We start from the raw sequence: 23,854 nt of genomic DNA, 5'->3' as shown, positions 1-23,854 counted from the left end.
GTTTGCTTTCAAAACATCCGACAGCAGATGGGGCCGTGCAGTCAAGGGAGCCCGTTCCAGTCCAGCTGGATTACTTGAAAAAGAAGCTGTTGACTTTTTTTAAAATTGTACCACAGAACATGAAAATGATGGATATTGCTTTCCTTTTGTGCATCCCTTATGAGCTTTGAAAGTGTTTTATCCATTTCATTATAGGGAATGTGTTTTTTTCACATAAAAGAAAAGAATAATAAATCAAAGCTTGTACGTGCAAACGATCTTCAGGGTTTTTGTTTTGTTTTATTCTTCCTACGTTAAGCCAGTGTCTGTTACCTATTCATCCACTGGTTGATGGTGCCTGAAAAAGTGGGCCTTACTTGTATTTGTTAAAGTGTCCCGTCCAGCACAGGATAAAAGGCCTCTGTTATAATAAACAGTGACATTTAAGACTCCTCTTGAGCCATTTGTATTTGCACATTGACAATGTGCAACTCATTAGACATTGACAATGTGCAAATCCCGTTGTTTGACTAAAAGGGAGTAGATTGTTGTGGAACTAACATTAGATTTTATAATTTTAACTGGACAACAGACTAACGGCTGAGACAACTAAATAGGCCCCGTTTCCACCAGGGGGTCCAGTTTGGTTAAGTACAGTTTGGTACGGTAAACCCTGATCTTCACCCTGACATTAGTCACACACAAAAAAAAAAACAGCATTGTAATGACTCTTTCCAAATCCATGGTATATTTAGTTGTCAAACAGGAAGTGACGATTCTTTCAGCCCATTCCCAACTTTTGACAGTGGAAATGCCAATAAATGTATATCTATGCCTATCTGTCTGTCTCTCTATCTCTCTATCACAGGACAGCTCCTATTGGCTCACGGAGATCACATGGTGTCTTGCCTGGCATTACTATTGGTGGATTCATATTAAACGAGTTCCGGACGCTTTTAGTCTCTCACAACACGGAAGTTAGTTCCTCCGAAAGAAACAGCTCGCTCCTCGTTGTCGTTATTTTTTATTTGTATAAACAACTTGCGTCACTTGTATCAACGTTTTACTTCTCACAGTCAGCCGATGTTGTATAAAGAGTGTTTTTTTTTAAGTGTTGTAGTAGGGTATAGCGCGGACTTTTTTCCCGCGGAGGGATACACGCCGGCACATCTCTACTGTGGAGCGGAATTTGAATCTCTACTACTGACCAGTATTCGTAACGTTTGTTTTTTATATACGAACAAGATTTTAGTCGCTTTTAATCTCTATTTGTTTTAATTAAATAGTTTATATGGGGTTTTATAGATAACCGGGAAGTAGGCGCTTACACCATTAAGCCTTGAGATACACGGTAAGTGTAATAGTTAGACTGTTTTGACTGTTAACGTATGCTAATGTAGCTAACAACTAGTGCTAACAACATGGCTACTGTAACGTTACAGTGACAACTCTCTGCACGTCGTTTACTAACACTTTGTTTTTAATTAATTAACTTCTTATATAAATAAAAGAAGCACATGCAGGGAGCTTTGAGTTTGGTAACGTAGGTAAGTGTTAGTGTGTTAATCCTAATGCTATTTGGCTACATTTATTAGCATCCTGGTGCAGCAGGAGAGTTGACAACTTTTTGAGTGCCATTTAAAAAAAAAAAAAAAAAAAAAAGGGACAAAATATTTCGTTTGGAGCTCAGTGCCACAGTTTTGTATCTTATTATTGTATTATAAATTATCGCATTGGTTCCCAAAGTGGGGGTCGCGACCTCCTGGGGGGCCGCGAGACACCAGGAGGGTGGTTGCCAGATTTCTTCCACAAAAAACATCAAGATTTAAAATGATTTCAACTTCATATTTTACACATGATTGTACAAATAAACACAAAAGTATTATTCAGTTTGCACATGAAGATAACACTGTAGATCAGGGATGGGCAACTTTGGTCACAGCAAGGGCCACATTCATTTAATTCTCACCGCTAGGGGGCCAAATTGTAGGATACAAAAACGATTACAGTCAATTATGTCTCAAATTTAACTCGCATGCCAGGGATCAAATATTATTATGGACATATTTCTGGTTTTCATGATTTCATGGCAGATTTTGTGACGTTCTCTTCATGTTTCCAATTAATTGATATGTAAAAGGGTCAGTGACAAATAAGGGTTGTTCAGATGACCAATTCAAAAATCTTTTAAAAACACAATTTGAAAGCATGAATCAGGTTCATTAAAATGTGAGATTTGTATTCATGTTGGTTTTGTGTTTTTTAAAATGACATTTAAACCTTTTTTTTTCAAAAGGTAAGACTAAATGGACCTAAAAATGTCAAGTGGTGTAACCACTGAAAAATTAAGAATATTGATTCTTTTATACATCTAGAGTATATACAAGCGTACTCATGATTTGAATTACTTCATTTTAAAATAGCACAAGAAAATAGATTTTATTAGGATTATCCCTAAATTTATAAGTTATGCCCTTTTTCAATACTGAGCGGGGCACAAAGCTGAAAACACCTCTGTTTTCTAATAAATTTTTGGCAAATTATGTAAAAATTGTTAAAAAACATGTTATTTCACTGCAATAGAGGACTACTTTTATTCCACTTTAATTGTCCTGTGTTTTATTATATTTACTGAAATACTGGTTACACAAATTGACGCAAACCAGTTCCACCAACTGACCATACTGCTTCTACAGTCAAAGGCCATTGTTTCTTGAAGAAATTGTTGTTAGCTTCCTCCATTTCATGTTTGCTCCACCTACCAAAGTGCACAGAATACCAGTACGCTGATGACAGGAATGTAGCACATTTGTCTTAAACACAGAATACTATAAAACTGAAGTGAATAGATCGGCCTTTTGGATGGGTCTCATAGATCGGCAAATTCTTACTGATACCTGATCTAGCTGTCTTAGTCAGGATCGGTGCATCCTTAATTAATTCATATCTTAAGTAAATTACAACATCTGACCAAAATCTTCAGGGGGAATTCATTTCTTCAGTATTTGGAATAAACTCAAGGTACTTGTGCCCTAATCAAAGGATAACATACCCACAGGCAACACGTTACATCTCTCCTTCTTCACATCATGACCATCACAGCCCAAACAGCATTGCCACCTTCTATAGTACCAGACTTTGGCAAGCAAGCTCCAGGTAGTGACACGCTGACACTACCTACCCTACCACATGGCCCCTAATAGCCGACACATCTAAAATGCAACTACTGGTGCCAATATTACAACATACATACATATATTAGATTATACATGTTTAAAGGTGCACTATGTAGATTTGGTGGTGAAATTTCAAAGTTGGAGAAGTGAAACAATTCTTTGATATATTTTCTGAACTGAATACACAAACTTTATTCAAAGTAAAAAAATGTGTCCCTGAACACTGTTTGGAGCTGAAAAGCTACCAGGAGAGTTACGCTTTCACTGTTGCGGGCCCCCCACCATAACCTCTCCAGTAGCATTTTATCTTCAAACAGTGTTACAGAGACCAAATTTTCATCTGAGGACAGTTTGTGTTTAGAGTTATGATGGACATATACCACATAATCTGTACATTTCTCCAACTTTCACATTTCTCTACCAAAACTACATAGTGCACCTCCATAAATGTAAGTAAATGGAACACAAATATGCAATTTGAAGCTAAACATTTACAAAATGCCACAGCATTTTGTCCTAGACCCTTGATAATAAGGCTGTGGATGAATCACCACTTTAATCAACATGAAAAAATACTGATATTTGACAGAAGTGGCCTCTAACAGAAAGGCTTGTCATAAAAGTCAAATAGTGTAACCGGTTACACCATTTGACATTTCTACTTCAAATCAATTTTGACAGGCATTATCATTGAGACCTATGTAAGCACATTTCCTGGTGTGAACATTTCAAATATAATGTGTAAAGTGTATACACATTTTTATAATTATCATAAATTGTTGATGTTTTTCTGAGGTCATATCATTTGACATACCCGACCACGCCCTTAAAATGTCAAATTATCTCGTGTTAAAGAGAGTTGCTAAACTTGGCCTGCAGCAGTTAGGACCATCAGGGGTTCTTCTTTGTGGTATCATTTCTTGTCACATGATATGATGAATATATTAACAAAATGGCTCCTTCAATAGTGGTTACACCATGTTGACAATTTGGTACTTGACTGGGTGACACGATTTCCCTAAAATAATTATAATAATAAGAACAATGATGTTCCATTACTTTTATTTAATATTGAACAGTTCTATTGTAAGATTATGCCAGGCTAGTTCATAGGGTGTTATATGAAAATTTTACCTTTTTAAAGGAAGTTTAATTCTTTGGTACGAAGTTTCAACGGTTACACCACTTACACATTTTTGCCTAAATACCCCAAATATTCTCTAAAAATGTATAATAAATATACATTTTAGACTAGGTCCTCAAAACAAAGGATGAAAGCATGTCATTTGTGCATTTATTTTAAAATTTTAAGCCTTTAAAAGTTAACTAAACCTTATGGACACAAAAAAATGAGCGTCACGTCATTGACCCAAAAATTGATCTGACGGCCACTTTGAGGGTTAATGGGGGCTGCATGTGGGCCCCAGGCCGCCAGTTGCCCACCCCTGCTGTAGCTGAACACTGTCCGTGATCATCAACAACATCAATTCGCCTATCAGCCAGGCATCGGGGTGGATGATGCTGTCATCTACCTCATGCAGAGATCTCTCTCACACCTGGAGAGGGCTGGGAGCACTGTGAGGATCGTGTTCCATGATTTCTCCAGTGCTTTCAACACCATACAGCCCATGTTTCTGAGGGACAAGCTGGAACACACAGGAGTCGACCTGCACCTCACATCCTGGCTCCTGGACTATCTGACCATCCAGCCACAGTATGCGAGGACACAGGACTGTCACCTGCAGAAGTTTTCTGTTGACTCTGCCATTGTCAGCCTCATCACTGATGGGGACGAGGGGGAGTACAGAGAACTCAACCTGGACTTTGTGGATTGGTGCCAGTGGAACTGCCTCCAGATCAAAACCAAAGAGCTGGTGGTGGACTTCCGCAGGCGCAGACCCACTTCTCCCACACCGGTGAACGTCCAGGGAAAGGACATTGACATAGTGGACTCTTATAAGTACCTGGGTGTTCACCAGAACAATAAGCTGGGCTGGACTGATAACACACAAGCTCTCTACAAGAAAGGCCAGAGCAGACTTCACCTGCTGAGGAGACTCCACACTCTCTGCAGGGAGCACTCCTGAGGACTTTTTATGACTCTGTGGTGGCATCAGCCATCCTGTACAGAGTGGTCTGCTGGAGCAGCAGCACTACGGCTGCAGACAAGAACAGACTAAACAAACTGGTGAAGAAGGCCAGCTCTGTCCTGGGCTGCCCCCTGGACCCTGTTGAGGTGGTGGGAGACAGAAGGATGACGGCAAAGCTATCATCACTGATGGAGAACGTTTCCCACCCCCTGCATGGAACTGTAACAGCTCTGGGCAGCTACTTCAGCGGCAGGCTTTGCCACCCGCGGTGTCAGAAGGAGAGATAGTGCAGGTCCTTCCTTCCTGCTGCAGTCAGACTGTTTAACCAAGCCTGCTCCCATTAGATCACAACACACACACACACACACACACACACACACACACACACACACACACACACACAACTGGACAATTCACTCTGACTTTATAATAATAATGTTATATTATGTTTATCAAACCACTGTGCAATAACATGTTACACTTTATGTGCACTGTGTGCATGTCTGTGTTACACTGAATATTACGGACTACACTTTTGTCAATCTATTTTTTATTTTTTTTAAATCTATTTTTTACTATCTATTTTTTTTGTACATTCTTAATTTTTATTTTTTTATTTAAATTGTACTGTGTTCACTTTTTGTTTGCAATCTTTGCTCTTTGCTGCTGTAACACTGTAAATTTCCCCAATTGTCAGATTGTAGTGTAACATCTTCTCCAGCCGTCTGTTGTCATCCATCCTGAGTGTCCAACGTTATCTACAATTGACCCTGCTCATATTTCTGTCGATCAGGGGTAACTGAATCTTAAACTGTGTTCAAATGTATCTGCAGATGGCCGCCGTGGAGATGAACACTTCCGGCCCTGAGAAGGAGCAGAAGGAGGAGATTCTTTCCCCCTCACAGGAGGAGTCTTCTGAAATCATGAATGGAAAATCAGCCTCCCTGAATTTCTCTGAGCTCACACCTCGCCGGTTCGGCATCTCTGTTCAGAGTTTTACTCCAGCATCACTGCCGACCTGCAAAGGTGAGGGGAAAGGTTTGATGTTAAACTGCTGTTACATATTCAAAGCCTTACAGTGACACCACAAGTCCTGTCCTCTATATAAATGTTATTATGCTCAACTGGTAGAATCCATTTACAAAACTGTTTGACTACTAAAGGGTTTGTTGTCCTCATTAATGATAGTGGTTAAATTAGCTAATGTGAAATGTGTGGGAGGATTAAACCACATTAAGATTCATTTGTGATCAAAAGATTAAGAAATGCAAAAACCAGAGATTAAAACATCAAGGGTAAGTTTTGATTTTCCTCACATTGCACTCGTCTCCCTCGTTTAGATAAGTCTCGTCTGGCACAAATAAAGGCCAGACGGAGGTCAAGCATTGGAGTCCGGGGTTCCCCAGAGACAAACTCCCTCATTCGCTTCATGGCTCAGCAGAAAATGAAGACTCTACCAGCCCTCAAAACTCCAGACGTGAGTTTTTGTTTTTTTTCTCAAACTTTCTTCAGTCTGTGTTGCACCATGTCACATTTTTTGGGGGTAAAATCTTTTTCACACATGCACTCGCAGGAGGAGTGCCCCCCTTAAATCCTCCTGATCTGGTTGTTCACACATGCACCTCACAGCGGGAGGAGTATCCAGGTCAGACGGGAGGAGGGGGTAGGAGCGTTATATGATGCTATAATGAGAATATGTGTCTGTCTATCAATGCTACGTGTAGTTGAACTATAGAGTGGAGAAGAACATACTGGAGAACAATAAACATGCAGCAGCAGGTTCATTAGAGCACAGAGATAATAGAGGTGGCGTGCAGACAGTCTATGGTTGTGCAGCGATCACAGGGAATAAACGTCACCACCACCTCCCACTGGCTCCAGATTATATCCTGCTGTGTTCTCACATCAGATCACTCTGACTTTCTGCAGAAAAAGAGGCTGAGAGGAGACACTCGGGTGAAGTCAGAGTAAAAATTGTGTCTCTTTGCGTTCACACATGCTATACACATTACTCTGAATACTTCAGGAGTTTTGTGCAGCTTATGAGAGAGTATTCAGATAACAGCTGGGGTTTTGTTACGTTCTCTACGACCAACACTGAAGCAGACATTGTCCTGATACCGCAAATAAGGCATGCTTAACATAAATGGCTGTGTTGCAGATATATACAGATGTTTACACTGTCAACAGACTACAGCTCATTTGTGACCAAATTCAATCATCGAATCCAGCACAAAATCCTGAACATTAGACTCACTTCAAATACTTATTTTTGCATCCAGAAAGTTAGCTGTGTCCTATACACCGGAGCAACCAATACAACAGTATAAAATGCTAACACACGCATCGTCTTTGTCACAAGTGCAGCCACCACTATCACACACTGCACGCGAGCTGACACAATTGAACATTCATCCCAGGTTATTTTGTACTGCGACTCAGAACCAGTCTAGCTGCACAAGGATTTTACGGTAACTGTGAATATTAAAATGGCGTCAATTCAGGCTGCAACTCATGTTTGATGATAATAAAAAATAAATATATATTTTTTTGTTCACAAAACTACCTGCCGTGAAGCTTCACATCCACCTCAGTGAAATCAAAATGTTCTAACCCAAGGGACGACAGGTTTTCACTTCTGATTTATTGAACTGATGTGCAGCACAGTCGCTTGCGTGGTCACTGTTATCCTGTCCAGGTACAGACCTTACGTGGAGCACTGAGCTGCTGTGTTCAGCTGCGATCAGCCGACCAATCAAAGTTAGGACCTGTTAGTGTAGACGGACACTTCTTTCATCAACAGCACTTTTAATGCAGCGAGTGAACAGAGCAGAACAGAAGAACAAGGCGCCCCCGCTGTGACGCTGTCATTTGTGTGACAGAATGAATGCGGCTCACCAAAGCTTCAAGGGGATTTTTTCCCCTTGTGGAATATTCAAGACTGGTCACCTGTCCCGTGTAAATAAATGCGACAGAGACACCGCATTAAGGAGTTGTGGAGCTGGACAGCCCTGGGAACAAAGGTTGCTCTTCTCCTCTGTGTCCTGCAGCAGGGACAGCGAAGCCGGCGTCCTGAGGGGAGCCACTCAAACGCTGGGAAGAGAGCATGTGATGGGTCCTGCATGATCCGACCTGCTAGCCTGATTGTCTGTTGCTCATAGATCGATGTCAAAGTCCTTACAGGCAGTCCAATGATCTTAGAGCAGATTGTGTCCGTGCTCGGCAGGCGGTTTCTGTTCTGGAGGGTGGTGGAGTGGAACCAGCAGTTTATAGAAAAAGTAATAATGCTCTCAATGAAGGAGTAGTAGAAGGTCAGAAGAATGTTCTTAGATTTACTTTTTTTATTTCATTAGTACGACTAAAAGTGAATACACAAGGTAATCCAAACATATCAACACCTCACAGTCACCCTTTGACAAGGGAAAGATCAGGTCCTGATTTGAACATATAAAAAAGCTTAGAAACGTCTAATAATACGGTCCTCCAAGTGTCATACCTCCGCTCTTATTGGTCTGCTTCTCCGGCAAAAGTGCTGTAACTAAGCTCATCACGTCTGTGTACATTCATATTGATTTCACAGCGGCGTAATACTTGTGTGTGAGTTCACATTGCGTTTTGGTGTTGCGGAATCACAGCACAGCTGGAGCTTCACATACACACATCAGAGATGCACACACACACACATAAGCGCTGCACTCACCCGCTGGCTCCACTGAAACCGTACCACCTCTGTTACTACCTCTGAAGATGGTACAGAGGGGAGGGGGGTCACTTCGTCCCTCCACTACCCCTCCATAACCTCCAGATTGAAGGCCAAACATCACAGGGGCGTTTTGGTCGGTTTGGTGCAGTACAGTTTGGACAGTAAACCCTGATCTTGCCCACGTTTCCACAGCCAACCAACCCTTATACATCACTAAATCACAGCGGCGTGACAAAGTGTAGACCGCAAATAAATTCAACAAAGAAGAAGAACGTGACACAATAAACAAAAATCAATGATTCCAAGAAGGTCTGCATCTTCGGCGGATCTACGCACTGACAGTGATGGCATAAAAGAAAAACCGCCTTGAAATGAGTATCCAAAATCCGCAAGATATTTGAACATGGTGCATTTTGTATTTGTCCTTTATTACCGCTGTTGCACAGGAAGTGAAGATTCTTTCGACCAATCAACGGACAGCAGTGTGTCTAGCTCCACCCTTAAGGTTCTGATTGGTATGCTTGGTACCCCAACAGAAGGGTGGCAAAAAAGTAGGACAGGACTGACTTTTGTCATAGGAGACGACATTAAATGAGTACCGTACAGAACTGAACTAAACTGAACCGCTTGGTGGAAACGGGGCTTTAGATTAGCAAAGACCAAACACACCGTGTAACCCTGAGAAGGTTCTAGGAGAGGTTACTGTATTTCTTTAAGGTAACATCAGTGGGTGCATATTCTGTTTTCAGGACAACAACGTCAATGACTTCACGTCTGAAGTCTAATCCGCTTCTTGGCTGTCCATATTTATTCACCAGACTAAAATATTTTACATGTTTTAGTGCGTCTGCACTGTTCCTTAACACAGCACCACAGTGGCCTAGATTCACAGTCATGGTCGGTGGAGAAACACACACACATTCCTTTTATATTATACATTTATCTTAAATCCATATGATTAAATACCTCACCGCTCTGCTGCGCTGCCTCAGACCCTCAGGCTCTCCTAGCTGTCAGTGACATCGTCTAAATCGTTTTTATTTCAACTGTTCCTGTACTGTTATGTTGTCCTAGCTTATAAACTCTTAGAGGAAGAATGTGCAACATTTAATACATAAATAAATCATACATCCAGTCTGTCCTGTGTAAATGTGTCTCTGAGTCATGACTGTCTACAATGAGTGAGAAGCTCGAGTCCCGCTGGCTGTGTTGTTGTTAGAGCCGTGTTTACATGGACGGGACGGCCGGCTCCTCCCCTTGTGTATAAAAGTTGTTTTAGTCAAGGACTAGAGAGAAGAAGAAGAACATACTCACTGATTATCAGTAAGTGTTTTAGATCGCGGTCATTTTTTGTCAATTTATGTGAAATATGAAGCTACAAGCTAACGAAAGAGCGCCAACATTAGCCTGCAAACACAACAATACAGGCCACAGGCAGCTCAAGCCAAGGACTGTTTTGTCCGCTACTTGCACTAAACAGAGAGGTGTGTTGCTGTAGGAGAGCGGAGGCTTCAGTATGGCAGACAGCAGTTTGTTTTGGTATCATGCTGAAGGGCGACAACTACTGGATCGCACATTCACCCCTTCCACAACACTCTTATCTGTACCCCCCCATTGCTTCTGATAGCATGTTTATGACCAATGACAGATAAGAGGTGGGCACCAGACAGCTTAAGCCATCAGTATGAGTCAGCTCTAAGCACAACTTTCACTCTGCACAACAAACTCTGCATGTTTACAACCGAGTGAGGTTGTACTGCCCAGTGGAAAGGTCCGCCATGCTACAAAGGTGGTTTAAGAGGTTTCTGTGGATGTTGGGTACCTTTATCCAACGGGAACGCATTGAACACTCAAATCTACAGGTAAGTTCGATACAAAATGAATCCAGTTAGGGTGTGATAGAACGTTTTATATTACTCTAAAATCAATATAATGACAGAATACTAGCGGAACACTTATTGTGATGTAGCCTTCAGAAAATGCCCAGCTCAGCAATCCCTGATGTCCCTGTATTGCGTTAGATAGATGTGCTGTCTCTCAGTAATACCACTCGAGTGATTTTAAGAAGTCTATGTCCTGTCAAGCTGCATCACTGAGCAGATATGTTTGTTTTTCCGCTGTCTGAACTCTCAGCTCGTCAAAAGTAGCCCCTTCCTTCCCCGGGTCGCCTCCACGCTGAGGCAGAAGATGGCCTCCTTCCAGAACCTGATGGATGTGGCGGAGAGCGAGGGCTGTGATCCGATGCCAACGCAGGACAGCAACACTGGAGGATGCATCAAGACAAGAGATTATCTGTCTGGTGAGGCGGCCTCCTTATTGCCACAGGATTAATGGTTTTCGTTTCCCTGCGAGGATCCGAGCCAGTAGGATTTCTTTATGATGTCTGGAGGCAGTGTTCAAAACGCAGCAGATTAATGCGTCTTAAGCCCGACTCTGACGACGTCACGCGGCACTCACTGTTCCTCAAATTGGTCATCATCTTAAATGGGACACTTGAAGTGTTGTTTTCAAGCTGCTTCTGTACGATATGTTTATTTAATACCCCACAAGTCTATTTTAATTCAGCTGCAGTGTCTCCAAGTCCCGTTTGTTTTTCTATGTTTTACATAACACTCCTGTTCCCCCCCCCCCCCCCTCCTCCTCCCCAGATGGGAACAGCAGTGATGGAGAGAAAGAGAACAACCCACCTACGGTGACACCCAGCAAGAGGAGGCGCCTGGGCCCCCTGGAAAGCTGTGAGCTGGAGATTAGAGAGGCCAGCGCTCCTACCCTCCACTTCAGTCTGAAGGAGCGACAGGTACACTCACTCTGAGCATGCTCTTCCTTGACAGCTGTGAATAATTTAACTAAAAGGTTTTACCTCTCAGTTCTTGGCGTCCATTGAACCTGCTGATTATTTTTAACTCCTCTATGGATGCTACAGCTCCGTGGTACACGAGATGTTTTGACTACACGTATCCCAAAAGGGAAAAACAAGCACTTCCAAGCCAACCCGAGCTTGATTCAAGAGTTGTTTATTGGGTTTTATTTATTTATCTGTGCATCTTTTTTTTGTCTTTGAACTCCTCTCGTTTCTACTTGAAACACTTGAGGTGTATCGTCAACTGTGAAGTTTTTAATCTTAAAAAATAAAGTTTTGTAAAGTTTTGTTTCCTGTATCGTTGTATTTGTGTTCTTGCTGTTTTGGTGTGGTGTGTGTGCGATCGGATTGAAGCAGTGGGAATTTTCCTTTTTCATATCCACAGGAGGAAGAAATAGCAGAGACACAGGTTGTGACAGAAGGACCGCTGAGTGACGGCGGGACAGTGGAAGAGGCCGACGCATGTTTCCCTCCGATGAACCGTCAGGTCTTAATCCAGACGGCAACACACACACATACACACACACAAGTTAGGACTGACTCTCAAGGACACTTGTGTCCTTGTACTGTCAGTACGTTTACACACACATTATGTCAAGCTATGATTATAGCGTGTTATGACATTTAATTGGACTACTGTCTTTGTCCACAGGAGAATCCGTTAATTGACAGAACTTTGACCAACTCTGCTCCGTTAGCTACAAACTATCCGACCTTCTTCCCGTTGACTTACTAGGTCACGTACCAAACAACCGACTTAAAAGTTAGCAAGGAGCAAACTGGTTGTATAACGATCTGTGAAAATAAGTTCCATTTATTTCTGGGCAGAAAAGCGCTCGCTGTGCACTCGGTAGCGCCTGCGTGAAGCATGATGCTCTGAGAAGAAAAGCACCGCATGTCCGTCCTGTCTCCATGACAACAGTCTGATGACAACGGCCGCTGTATGACGGACACCGCTCTGTTGCTTTTTACTGCATGATTTGTATTTGGAAAAGAGCGCCGGTGATGTCAACAGCGCCTTTTCTGAAAAGTTGAAATAAGACTGTTGTCATAGAGACAGAACAGACAGTAAACTCCAATTATCTCAGTGCTGACAGCTGCTGTTCAAAACCATCGGCACTGAAAATGTTCAAATCGTACTTTTGAATAACGCTTCACACTCTGTTCTTCCAGACATGTGTGTACAAAGACGCATACTAATGTCAGATATGAAACCTCTTGTTGTCTGAAGCTTCTTGAACTGCCGTCCAAAATAACAGGTTCTCATGTATTCTCTCTAAACAGCACGCCGTCTTTGAACTACAAAGCCCCCGCCATCCACCACCCGATGATCCCACGGCCGCTTCTCCAGCCTGGCCAGCATCCTCCCTCCACATCCCCTCCCTCCCTCCTCTGCTGGAGATGAAGCCCACAGGTAAACACACACTGTTCGCAGCGGTCATGCAACAATAACGGCTCTTTTATCTTCGCTTAGCTTTGCCTTTGAGGCTTTGTTTATAGAGCTGAGCTTGATGCACTGTATCCTGGCTGCATACCGGGAGACGGTCAGGGTTGTATTTAGAGAGAGAGTATTCATGCTCACTGAAAGCATTTGTCATTTCAGTGCTGGAGGACACTGTGTGTTCACGCTTAAAAGACAGCTTTAGTGGTTATAAGGAAATGTTGGTACTGAAAATATCCGATCGATGTGAAACAGTATTATAATGTTGACATCCCCATCACTTAAAGGTCCTGATGCCATGGCTGGGCAATTCATGGAGTTTCAATTTAAATTACGATTTTGGCTTCCCACGATCATGAAAAGAAAATAATTAAGATTTAACGATTAATGTGGTTGCGCTGGCGGCAGAGTGGTTAGTTCGAGCGGCCTATGTACAGTTGCTGTAGTCCTCGAAGCAGACGGCCCGGGTTTGAATCCAACTTGTTGTTCTTGTCCCTCATGTCGTCCTCCACACTCGCTCTCTCACCCTGATTTTTCAACTCCATCCACTGTCCTGTCTCTCCCAAGAAAAGGCACAAAAAGATCCAAAATAAATCTTAAAAAACAAAAAAGATTACTGTGCCACAGGCCGTGTTACCAAGCAGCAACCTCCGGTGTTGAAAAATGAAGCTGATGAATAAGTGTTAAAATCCTGCAGTTCATCGAGTGTCCACTAGAGGCTGGCTGCAGAAGTGGTGTGTCACATACACTCCACATTTTTAAAAAAAAGAAGCTTTTTTTTACAGCAAAAATGTACATCTTAAAGCGAACGATACAAGTTATGCATAGTTAGGCGTGTAGCTGACATGATTGACCGGTTGGCGCGATGTAAGTTAGCCTGTCATTAGGTTGACTGAAAGTTAGACTGAGACAGGATTTCCAGCATGGAGTTATGAATTAGAACTAGATATTTTCTTTAGTCCTTGACTAAAACAGCTTTTATACACAAGGGGAGGAGCCGGCCGCTCCGTCCATGTAAACACGGTTCTGACAACAACACAGCCAGTGGGACTCGAGCTTCTCACTCATTGTAGACAGTCATGACTCAGAGACACATTTACACAGGATAGACTGGATTTATGAGATATTTATGTAACATGTTGCACATTCTTCCTTTAAATTTCTGTTGATTGACTATAATTCATGCGTATGATCTAAGAGATTCACTTCCTGTCTTTTCATTGGTTGTTCAATAAGGGAAACAAAGGGTTAAAGGTCATTTGTGCATCAAAGGCTTTTACTGTAATTGCAGGAGAGGGCAACTCTTGGGGCACGTCCACCATCAAAAATAAAAAGAAGGTTCACTTTGGCGGGCCGCTCTCTCCTGAGTTCTTTGACAAGAACCTTCCTCCCAGCACCCCACTTCAGAAAGGGGCCACGCCTGCCCGAGCGCAGACACCAGGGGGCGCTCTACAGCTGCGCTCGCTGCTGAAGACGCCACAAGGAAGTGAATCCCAAACACAGAAAGCTCAGTCGGACTTCAGCAGCCCCACCACGTTTGGAGCCTCACCGACACTTGCAATACCTCGCAACCGCAGAACACCGACTGTGGGGGAGGACGGTGAAGACAAGGATGGAAAGGTAGATAAGAAACTTGAAACTCATCAAGAATATTTCACATCCCTCTGATTTATTATGCGTTGGGCTGTTGGGGGTGGGTGTTTTTTCCCATTTTTATTTTTACACATTCCTGGTGTTTGGTGTAAAGTCTGAGTGAAATTGACATTTCAGTCTTTAAAAAACATTTTTGTATAATTTTGCAGACTTTTACACAGACATGGGTCGTAAAGCGTTGACACTTTATCGTGTTGGGTAGCTTTGTTTTAAAAGCTGCTTCTCTGTCTCCATCATTCAGGGATCAGCTGATGGCGGCAGGACAGCCTGCTAATCCTGCTAGCCAAACTCTGTAACTCTGAAATGTGTAAAACCATGTTTGCAGACAGTCCCTTTTTTGTTTACCATTCTCTCAAGTTCCTTTTTGTTATAGCCGACTTAACGCTGAAACTGACGCGTCTTCATACCACAGATTTGAAAGATGGCAGTGTTTCCTCATACTGCAGCCTCGTCTTGTGTGTAGTGTTGTCAGGATATTAACTCGGTGGGGGAGGGGTTTCCATATCCCAGCGCATGGACTCACAGGCACACACAAACAGAGACAATTCAGAGAGAAATACTTTTATGGATGCTCGTACGTAAGCGTAACTTACAAGCAGATATTGAACCGTGGACGGCGTACTGAACGGTTTAATATTATATTGAGAATTGTTGCACCTTTCCTCTGCGCGTGGGAAACACTGACATTAATATCAGATTCAAACCACCTCAAAGATTTCCTGAAACAACTACTGTAATTTTCGGACTAAAAGCCGCGCCTTTTTTCCCATTTTTTCGACCCTGCGGCTTATATAACGGTGCGGGTGATCTATGGATTTTTACAGCTAACGGCCACTAGGGGACCTCCTAAATCTATGGATTTTACAGGTTACAGTCCACCAACTTTAACTCTATGGGCTCTATGACCCCCCCCCCCCACCACCACCTTTAAGCGGCGGGCTCCAGCAGGAAAAGCTGGAGGCCGGAAAAGAGTGAGACAGGTAGCGCGCGAAAGTAAAAGTGGAACCGAGAGACAGAACGAGAGCAAGACAGACAGACATTACGAGAGCGAGACAGTTTGTGCAAAGGAAGTTTTCATGCACAAACCCTCATTATGGAAAACAAACGTAGAAATGCATATGATGCAGCTAAATGGGAGCTTCCTCAAGCAGCCATCTCTTTCCCGACAATCCCCTCTGTGCACGAACCCTTACATATGGTAATTAAACATTAAAACACCTGCGGCTTATAGTCCAGTGCGGCTTATATATGTACACATCATTCAATTTAGCTGCTGCAGCTTATACTCCGGTGCGCCTTATAGTGCGGAAAATACGGTACTACTTTTTATTTTCTGTAAGTTGTTAGATGACCTTGTGGTTTATTCTTTGACTGAGATCCTTCACAGATCTGATCCTTCTTCCTGTTTAGTCATCGTAATTATGATTATTTTTCTTTATTTACTTTTCTGAGGTTGTTTTTTCTTCTCAGGTGGAAGTGGACTCCGCTGTGATGGCTGATACAGGTCGGTGATCACAGTAGCGGCACGCTGAGAGGGTTTCTATCTTTTTGTCTCCATTAGAAAAAAACTGTAAAACTAAAAACACTTCTTCCGTTTGTTACTTTTGCAGATTGCTCATGGGACGTCCAGCCGTTGAATTTAAACAATGCGTTCCATGAGGAGAGTCTTCCTCAGGTCCTTCCAGGTGAGCCGCTCCCTTCACAATTTTCCATTTGTACTTTAATTAACGGTTACCTTCATGACATTACTCCTCCTGTTCTCGACCTTCTCTGTCTCCTGTCACATCACGTGTGTCAAGCGATTAGAGGAAACCCTACACTAACCCTAACCCTCTCCTCTCTAAATACACACAACTTGTCCCGTCCCCCCTCATTCTGTGGTGTTATTAGTTGTTGATACTGATAGCTTCAGCTGCAAAATCCTGCAGTTCTGATTTTACTGAAGAAACGAACATGTTTACAGCCTGGTACAAAAAACAAATGCACAATGGTCAAGCACGGCACTGCACCGGTGCTAGGATGCGCTATAGCCCCAACACAAATCTGTCTAGCCCTGGTTTAGCCCCCTCACATATTTTGGTAGTATCGTTGTCTTTTTAAATAAACTGTAAAAGGAATAGCACCCCAACATATTAGTCACGCTCTCCCTCAGCAGCTGGAGAGAAAATCCTGGCTCCGTCCCTGACGATGGTGATTATAAGCACATCTTTTGGGGGCGGTTTTTTGCACCTGCACCCTCACTTTCAGCGGCTACACATTACTAACAAGCACCAAATACTAAATCCACCTATACACCGATGAAGGGCAGCCAAAAGGTCAATAGCTGCTCGCCATTTTTGTACACCTCTCCGATCTGTAGCAGGAAGAGTATGTGCTCATGCATGTATTTTTTCATTATAAAGTCACACCGCCAACTACTGGCCTGGCATGTGTACTACAGCGTTAAGCCGTTTCAGTGGACAAAACTTTGTCCGAATGCAGAATGTATCTGCAAACACAAATGGTTGTGTCAGTTGACAGTGGATCAATCTTGTTTTAAAGTGGCCTTAGCTGACCGTTGGTAACTTTTTGTACAGCGCACAAAGAGTCAAAAAGTTTTCATCTAATGTGTAATGTTTGTTTTTCTTCAGCGTCTGACCCTGAATCCAGCGCAGCCTCCTGGCTGGATTACCTCGATGAGTTTACATCCCTGCCAGAGAAGGAGAAGCAACAGGACGCCGTCGTTGCAGTTGTTGAATCCAAAAGCAGAAAGAGAAAGGTCTGCAGAAATCAAATCTTAAATCTACTTTCTCTCATATCTATTGTGAGGGCACGAGAACATGTTAAATGTAAATGTTCCACTTCATTCACCTTAAACTTGTGAATTTCTTCTACAGCAGCTGGGACCAAAGTGTGAATCTCCTGCTCGCTCCGGCAGCCGAAAAAGAAAGGTCTGCCATAACCGAGCGCTGCTTTGAGCTTGATCTCACTTGTAGAAAAGCTCTGTGTACTAGACCAGATTGTCTTTTTAATAATTCAGGGGTCATAACATGCTCCCATCTAATCTACTGTTTAATTCCACTGGATGTGAACTTAATCACGTCGGAGGCTATCCACTTAATGTGCTTGAGAGAGACAGTCTATATAATGAATCCTCATGCCAACTCTGTTCCCTCAGCAGCCGGAGGAAGGCGAACCTGTGAAGAGGTCGACACGCTCGGCTGCCAAGTCGGCCTCTGGGAAGATGAAGGTGAGCTGCTTGAGTCTGCTCGTTTGATTTCTCTTTACACCTCTTCACTGAAGGATCTGCAGTCAGCTGCACAACCCGACCACGGGGCTACAGAAGAACTGTTTCTGTTTTTATGCAGCTGTGCACGCTGAACACAGTGTGACAACTAAAGAAAACATCATGAAATATTAAAATAATTCACATGTTTTTAAAAGAAAGTAGGAGATATTCTAAATTTAGTGAATAAAAACCAAAACAAACTGTGACTTTTTAGACTCTCTGACTTACCTTGCTGATCTATCACTGCTCCAAAACTAAACCACAAAGCCAGAAGACAAAACTACAAATCAGTTTCTTAAAGGTCCAATCAGTGAGATGTGTAGTGAGTGAAATGATAAAGGTATCTTACTATCTGATCAGACATTAAGGAAACATGCTATGTTGAAGTGCTGGCTTCTCTGACAACAATGCAGCAGCCAGTATGTCCTCCTTCTAACTTTAGATTCTGCTCCTGAATGCTCTGGATTTGTTTGGACCAGAGAAGGTAGGTGGTTTTAAGACACCCCCACACTGCCGTTTTGGACGCCCCTCTGTTTGTCAGATATGAGAGCAGTTATCAGGTCAACAGGTGTTGCAGTGATGGAAGCGGGTCAAGAGAAGTGGTTCAGATAGAAGTGATTGTACCCGACCTAAAAAGCCTCTGCATGTTTCTAATAAGCTCCACGAGCAGAAACGTGCTCAAACTAGGACCAATATTGGAGATGCTTTTGAAAAATGGAGAGAGGTTAGAACACAGAAAGGTTTACAGACCCATGCAGAGCTGGATAAACACTGAAGCTTCAGTGTCTGCAACATGGTGATCTGTGAGAGCATCGAGAGGAGGGGGGAGGGGAGACAGCTCTCTATAATGTTTTGAATGTGGACTGCAGTACCCATTTTAAACACTAGGGGTCAGAGTTACTTTAAACATAAAATAACTTGTTTGAACAATCATTAAATGGAAGTCAGTGTTGAATTTGTTTTGGATTACTTGAAGAAGCGCTCCGTGTAGGTTTAAGTTCTTCACCCGAATGCTGTCAAAATGTGCTGCTGTGTCGGCGGTCCTCAATATCAAGGATAATACAGTGATGCTTTTTCTCTGTCTGCATTCGCACCACCATGGTACGTACTCTGAAGCAGGAGCTACAAAGGGGAGACAAAAAGGATCATCACAGATTTAATCTCAAACTCATCTACAACCCTGTTTCCAAAAATGTAGGTCACTGTGCAAAATTGACATAAAAACAAAATGTGATGGTTTGAAGAAAAAAAGAACTGCAACCCAATATATAGACCATATAATGGACGATATATTCAAATTGTTGAAGCTGGGAAATGTAATTGTTTTTGCCCAATTTTGAATTTGATGAAAGCAACATGTTTAAAATGTTTTATTTTAAAGTTGGGACAGAGGAGACAAAAGGCTGAAAAGATGTGACATGCCAGAAGAAAACATAACTTGCTACCTACTGAAAATGTTTGTTTTGAAGAGTCAAACTCCCCAGAGTCTTACATTCGTCCATTATCCGTATCGCTTTTCATGTTAAGGGTCGCAGAGGGGGGCTGGAGCCGATCCCAGCTGTCATTGGACAAGAGGCGGGGTTACACCCTGTACTGTCCACCAGTCAATCACAGAGCTGACATATAGAGACAGACAACCAGCCTCACTCACATTCACACCTCCGGACATTTTAGAGTCAGCAGTTAACCTAACGAGCATGTCTTTGGACTGTGGGAGGAAGGCGGAGTACCTGGAGAGAACCTGCGTCTCACAAAGCAGAAAAATATTTAGAAAAATTTCACTAAACAAATGTTAAAAGGGGGCGCTGGTAGCATAGTGTTTAGTGCTGTAGTCCTCTAAGTGGACGGTCTGTATGTCATTCCCCTCTCTCTCTCTCTCTCTCTCTCTCTCTCTCTCTCTCTCTCTCTCTCTCTCTCTCTCTCTCTCTCCTTTAAAAAAAAGGCATTCTGAATTATCACTCAACACTTGTATAACAGTATAATACAGATTGTTTTTCCATAGGTGAGCTCTGCATCAGGTCGTCGGTGGAACAAGGACGTGGACCGCTCCTTGTACGGCTCTCGAGCATACGCCTCCAAGGACCCCAACCTGAGCCCCATCACCGAGTCGTTGTCCTCCATCAGCAAGTCACCAGCAGCACAGCAGACTCCAACCACAGGTAAAACATGCAGACAGCTCTAGATCAACACATTTCTGTTTCCTGAAGAATAATGGTGGCCGTTAGTGATTTATAGAAATGAAACTGTGCTCCTCCTTTCTCCAAACAGCACCAAACGATGAGACAAACATCAACGCTGAGGTGGCGGACGACAGTCAAGCTATCGGGGACCTCACTGTCACAACCACCTCGGAAACTCCCTCAGAAGAGTCCTTCACATCTTCAGACTCCGGGAAAGTTAGCGCCACATGCAGGGGCAGGAGGCTGTCGGGGACGAGGGGCAAAGGGAGAGGAAAAAAGATGAAGAATGTGAGTGCTGCTGATGAGATCCTGCTCACTGAGGAGACTCAGAGCCAGACTGGAAGAAAGACAGCGGAGCACTGTGAAGACCAAACCACTACAAAGCTCGAAGAAACCCCACAGGGTCAGACTGTGCACGAGCAGGGAGGAGCCGACGATGAACTTTACACCCAGAACTCTGCAGATACAACTTGCACAGACTCGGATAATAAACTGGAGTGTTTCAATTCAGATCTCAGTCTGCCGCCAGAAATAACCCTAAGAAAATACAAGCGGGGCAGAAGGAGCTCCTTATATGGCTCAGTCCTACAGGAGCAGGTGATCCAGGTAGACGAGCAGCAAATGAACCATGACGTGCAGGAGTCAGAGTCAGAGCAGGGAGACGCAGCGGCAACCATGGAGGAGAACAAAGGCAGAGCGAGTTCTGACAGCCAGGAGGAAGGAGAAGCAGTCAACTTTGAGCTAGCCCCCTGGCAGGCTGACTTCAACTTTGAAGATGTGTTCAAACCCGTGGTCACTAGAGGGCAGCGTTCAGTCCGCCGCAGCCTGAGGAACCAAAACACCAGCAGCAGTGCAGGTCTCGCCTGGCAGCCCTGGACTTCCCCGGAGTTCTCTAAAGAGTCCCGCAGGAGGACGCGGGGGCGCCGGCTCAGTGCTGCTCTACCTGTCCAGCCTTCAGCCCCGGAGGAGACGCTGGAGAATGTGTCGTGAGACTTAAAGATGACCAACATGTGACACTTTGAACTTGTACCTACACTGTTATTTTACAATTAAAAAGCAATGATTTTTCCAAAACGACGGGCTGATTGTTTTATGTGCGATGCGTCTGCTCCCTGTGAATTATCAGAGCCTGCCGGGTCATTTGTAGCCAGTTTCCCTCCATTAACCAAAGTCGATCAATACGCTGAGAGCCTAATCATCTCCGCTGACCACCTCCTGATCAATACCCAACCACTCAGCTGGTGATCACAGAGCGTCTTCAGTCTCACTCTCCAAAGTCACCGGATCAACATCCTACAGTCAATATCTGCTCTGTGTGGATGGATGAAGATGGCCGTTCACCGTCTTCCAGGCAGGACTGAGGAGGTGGCTGCCATAATCAAATAGTAGCTCCAACAGTTCTGTTTGTTCTCATAAGCTGTTTTCACACCTTAGAAATGTCTGACCCTCTGCTCCTGAAGTGTTCCCGAGCTGCATACATCTCACTGTGGGGGGCAGAGGCAGGACGTGATGTATAAAGAAGGACAAATGGTGGACCAAGTTAAACACTACCATGAAGATTTTTGCCTTAATTTCAACATATTCACAGTATCAACAGAACTTGGTGGCGGGGCAGAGAAGACCGTGAAGCGGCAAGGATCGCTCAGGTTGTGGGTCAGAGTCACGCCTTACCACTCACCCACGGGGAAGCTTCCTCACATCGGCTCATCCCAACTTTGTGCAGAAACTTAATTAGACAGCTAGCTGGCAAAAGTCCAGGTCAGAATGAACAGTTTGGCTGTTTGTGTCTCCACATGAAATCGCCTGAAAAACTCCTGATATTTGATATAAACGCAAACAGCCGAATTTTTCACTCTGACTTTCTCCTTCCAGAGTGAAGATGTGAAAACAGCTGCTACTCAGGAAAATGTCCAGGAGAGGTCTGTGTATCATTAGACTGTGTGAGCGTTTAATGAAGTGTTTTTAATATTCTGTCCATCCTTGAAAGTTGAAAGTGTCCTGAAATCCAGTTCTGATAATAACACCTTGGTTGCATGTTGACGCTCTTCATTAGATCAACTTGTGTTCATTTAACCAGATGATTTCAACTCATCCAGTCAATAAAAACTCTATCCCCTCCAAATATATGGAGTTCCAGCTGTGTGGTCACTTCACTTCACATACGGCATCTTTCCAATTTGCATCACCCCCGGACCTTTAGTCATAACTGAATGCATCGCTACATAAATTTCCATTCTGATCTCCATTTGGAGCACAGTTAAATCTCTGCAAGTAAATTGACCTCTAACCTCGGATTGCAAAGCAGTGACGGATTCAAATGAGCTCCTCGGCGCTGCCTCGATCCATCTGTCAGGAGGCGACGGCGAGAGCCGTAACAAATTGAGTTTCAAAATTCAGTTCACATCGGAGCATTGGCTCCCAGAATGATGCACGACTGTAATCTATCCATCACAGGGTAATTGACTCCCCTCCTTTTACATCGAGTCACAGTCACTTGGCTGAAGGACACTGGAGGGTTCTGGCTCGCAGCGAGTGCCAAGGTCTCCTCTACTGTATCTCTCGCTGGAAGACAAATGGACAGAATGATTCTGCCACTAATAACACAGCTCCATACTGGACCCAGTGGGGCGACAGTGCCATCTTGTGGTCGAGCTGAGCAACTGCAGCCGCTCGTTAAAAATCTGTCAACTTGTGAAACTCCCCTGAGGAGATGAAATAAGTCAAGGGAGCTGATGCTATCGTTAGAAAAGTGAATTAAAAAGTTGATGCTCCTTTCATTCACAACAAGGGGTTTTTGTTTGCTGTAGCTGCTGGAAAATAATCACTCAAGTCGTGTGTGTGTTTCCCTGGCATCATGTGTATGAGCGTGTCTTATTTTCAAACTTGTGAGCGGCCTTGTGCTGTTTTTAGTGTGTGTGGGTGTACAGACAAACTGCTGCACCTCTATACAAGCGGGTGGGTGGGGAGGTGTGCGTATCTGCGACTCAGAAGAGAGCGGGAGAGGAGTTTGTGTGTGTGTGTGTGTGTGTGTGTGTGTGTGTGTGTGTGTGTGTGTGTGTGTGTGTGTGTGTGTGTGTGTGTGTGTGTGTGTGTGTGTGTGTGTGTGTGTGTGTGTGTGTGTGTCAGAAAGAGAGAGGGGTGTGAAGCTGAAGCCCCTGGCAGACGGGCACAGTGAAGACGGCTTAACACAAGAACAATGGGGTCCTTTGACCAAAACGACGCCCCCAAGACATGTGGCCTCCTGTCACCGTGGCAACCCCCCATGGGACAGGGAGCGAGCTGACAGCTGGAGAGAGGAGGACTCACAAAAAAATGGAGTCCATTTCTTTGGGCTGAAGCTCCTCCGGCTCTATATCTTCTTTTTTTTTGCCCTCTCTCTCCTCTGTGACGTCCCGAGCTTCCTCATGAATGTGCGTTTTACGTCTCACTTTCCAGCTTTCATGTGATTGACCTCGTGCGCCTGACTCGCCACCCTACAGCCTCGAGGACAAATAAAAGAGTTAA

The 23,854-nt window shown here is 43.7% G+C and overlaps 1 protein-coding gene across 6 annotated transcripts; it reads left to right on the top strand.

Annotated features, from left to right (window-relative positions):
- The first annotated feature begins 1,009 nt into the window (after nt 1-1,009).
- Nucleotides 1,010-22,474, top strand: cdca2 (cell division cycle associated 2). 6 transcript variants are annotated; one of them, XM_029281376.2, is made up of 16 exons: nt 1,171-1,189; nt 1,285-1,330; nt 6,079-6,271; nt 6,586-6,722; nt 11,082-11,247; nt 11,597-11,745; nt 12,194-12,295; nt 13,093-13,222; nt 14,541-14,869; nt 16,373-16,406; nt 16,513-16,587; nt 17,533-17,660; nt 17,779-17,832; nt 18,060-18,131; nt 20,173-20,329; nt 20,439-22,474. In XM_029281376.2, the coding sequence occupies exons 3-16, from the start codon at nt 6,079-6,081 to the stop codon at nt 21,338-21,340; spliced, it is 2,628 nt and encodes an 875-aa protein (XP_029137209.2). In that variant the 5' UTR covers nt 1,171-1,189; nt 1,285-1,330; the 3' UTR covers nt 21,341-22,474. The 6 variants fall into 6 exon arrangements, with proteins under 6 accessions (XP_029137208.2, XP_029137207.2, XP_029137206.2 ...); XM_029281375.2 differs by having other exon boundaries at nt 1,010-1,330; nt 17,782-17,832; nt 18,063-18,131; XM_029281374.2 differs by having other exon boundaries at nt 1,011-1,330; nt 18,063-18,131.
- Nucleotides 22,475-23,854: the final 1,380 nt, after the last annotated feature.

The sequence above is a fragment of the Labrus bergylta genome, chromosome 2, assembly GCF_963930695.1.
Source record: "Labrus bergylta chromosome 2, fLabBer1.1, whole genome shotgun sequence".
In the NCBI taxonomy this organism is placed as follows: Eukaryota; Metazoa; Chordata; class Actinopteri; order Labriformes; family Labridae; genus Labrus; species Labrus bergylta.
Note: the sequence above shows the minus strand (reverse complement) of the source record. Positions and strands in the feature narration are given on the sequence as shown.